Source organism: Berghia stephanieae, chromosome 2 (genome assembly GCF_034508935.2).
Source record: "Berghia stephanieae isolate SIO BIC M18660-M18661 chromosome 2, UCSD_Bste_1.3, whole genome shotgun sequence".
NCBI lineage: Eukaryota > Metazoa > Mollusca > Gastropoda > Nudibranchia > Aeolidiidae > Berghia > Berghia stephanieae.
Window position 1 is genome coordinate 78086305 of NC_088361.1, and position 2500 is coordinate 78088804.

A 2500-nucleotide genomic window follows, 5' to 3' on the forward strand; every position below is an offset into this window, starting at 1 on the left:
GCATATACAATCACTTAATCGTATACATATCTCAGGTCGACAAGTTCTTTGTCAATACATTTTTTAACTCATTAATGTTATTTGCAATTTTCGTTTGAAATTTCAAATTGTTCGATGTTTTACTGTACGATAAATACAATGAATTGGAAGATTGGTTTGAAAGCATGGTGGATAATGAAGGAAGATGAAAACAGTAAGAATAAAGCAGAGACAATTCAACAGCTTACAACTTTAAATTTACTGATCAATTAGAATGGAAAACAGGCGTGAATCCTTCCCATCATTTGTCTTTTATTTCTCATTACCTTGATTCGCATTAGTTTGTTTTTTTTGTTGTTTTTTTTGTTTTGTTTTTGTTTTGTTTTTTTGTTGTGTTATTCCATCTTTTATTATTTCCTATTGTGTGTTTTGTGACTGTTATTTTTTAAACGAACATTATGAACAATCATTGATGTATTGATGATACATTTTGTTGTTCACCAGGAACTTCACAATATACAAACCTATGTGGGCAGTGAGGAATGTGATATTTTAGACGCCAATCGACTTGAAGACAGAGTCCATCGAATTGAGGATAAACTATGTTCCAATGAACCTTACCTCGCCCAGTTGCTCAAACTAGACAGTTTCGGTGCCAATATCTTGTCAGAGGAAGAAGAACACGAGCTTAGGTTAGTTGTTTTTATTTGTCGGCAAAGTCTTACTTTGTTGATTATCATTTTGAAATGTTCATTAAGGTGTGCTATGTAAATCATTGAGATCGTGAAATCCAAATCTTATCATCATTGTATAAAGAATGACAACACGATTTCGTTATTCTGAGACGTAATGCGTATTGTTCAGAATAAAAGTGGGGCCTATCAAAATGTTTTGATTACTTTGCTCAAAATCAAAGCGATACTATAGCCTCGTGGATGGAGATCTGTGGTGGACGCCCTGTGCTCCGGGTGGAATTAAAAGGAATAATCAATCAATCAACCAGTCATTATAGCATAACAGGTGTGGAATTCTGAATATGGCACAATGTTTCGATAAATCATCAAAATTCTTATTTATTAGGGGGATTTCAAATGAATTCTAAAGGTATAAAGGCTTGTCATTTATTACTTTGTAACATCTATTGCTGTTTTAAATCGTTAATATCGATGATCTAAGAAAAGTCAGGATGGCAAATTAATGTAAGTTCTTATCTTAAAATTTTGTTAACTATTACTTCATTAAATTGAAAAATAAGAATAGTATTAACTGGTTTGTTTTTGTTCATGGAAAAATTCAGGGTTTTATTTAAAACATGTGTTTCTCATTTTTAACTTTCGCTACTCGTGCACCTTCAAATCACTTTATCTCAGACTAGAATTAAGATATCTTCAATAATTGAAAAGTTAATAGTCAAAAAAGAATTTGTAAAATAAATGTATTCATTAAAATGGAGAATGTCTATTTTGACCCAAGGAATGTTTTCTCATAACTCTATCAATTTGTTATACAAAATATAATCTGATCTCTCTTTATTTGAATTCCTCATTTATTTCAGGTCGAAGCTCGAGTTTGAAATTTTCCAACAACTTCAAAAACAGCGACAGGAGACAAATGAACTTGATCTTGCAGCCTTGTATCCACAGACAAAACTTAAATTGGAATCCCCCAAAATAATATCATCAACTTTACATCGTGAAACAAAAGATACACCGCCCAGTTTAGTACACAAAGCTCCCAATAACAAAATTGGTAACAAACAATTAAATGCTTCTGATAACAGCCATGTAAAACTACATTCGCCTAAAAGGCTAACAGAGGTCAAATCACCAGAATTCTTCCCTGATGGTGAAATGAAAGCATTGATGAAGGTCAATTCCACAGGTCCAGCCATGAATACCAAATCTCTTAAAAGAAGCCAAAGTTTAAAAGTGCCTGCTCGAGATACCACGGGTATCTTTGAAACATCACCATATGGATCTAAGAAAGCGAGACAGGGCTGCATTATAGAAAGAGATATTGACAATACTAACGTGCAAACAAAAATGTTAGTGAACAGGCATTCAAGTGTCAAGGGTAAAAAAGAGCTTATGGCCTTTGACAGGTTTGTCAAAAAAGATGCAAATCTGCGTCCAATAGCGCCTAGTACAGCAACCTCCATTCTAAAAAAGATAGCGCAGCCAAGGTCTGGGGATATTTCTGCAGATGTTGAGAAGGACCAAACATTCATTCTCCTGTCTCACAAAATGTCCTCAGGGAATATTAGTCCCCAGAGCTCATCCGAGGGAGAGAGAGGGCACAAACGGACAGACTCTTCCTCTGGCCAATCTGGTCTAGATACACGACTGGACACTCCCAAGATGATTGGTAAGAGATTAGACCTTCCTCCAAGACCAACCTTCACGCACAATGCAATAAATTTATCTCCCCATAAGGTCAGACCCCTTGATTTAGTAGGAGGTGAATGGACAGCAGCCGAATCGAGTTCTGGATCTGAACAAGAGGCTGGGTTAGGAGGGCATAA

At 35.3% G+C, this 2500-nt stretch overlaps 1 protein-coding gene across 1 annotated transcript in view; it reads left to right on the plus strand.

Moving 5' to 3' along the window:
• Positions 1-2500, plus strand: part of LOC144965569 (polycystin-1-like protein 1) — a 156153-nt gene that overhangs the window by 152324 nt on the left and 1329 nt on the right. Inside the window, exons 37-38 of the mRNA XM_078901052.1 lie at positions 484-671; positions 1535-2500. The exon at positions 1535-2500 is cut by the window's right edge and continues 1329 nt beyond it. Coding sequence (XP_078757178.1) covers positions 484-671; positions 1535-2500 — 1154 coding nt within the window. The remainder of the gene's footprint in view (positions 1-483; positions 672-1534) is intronic.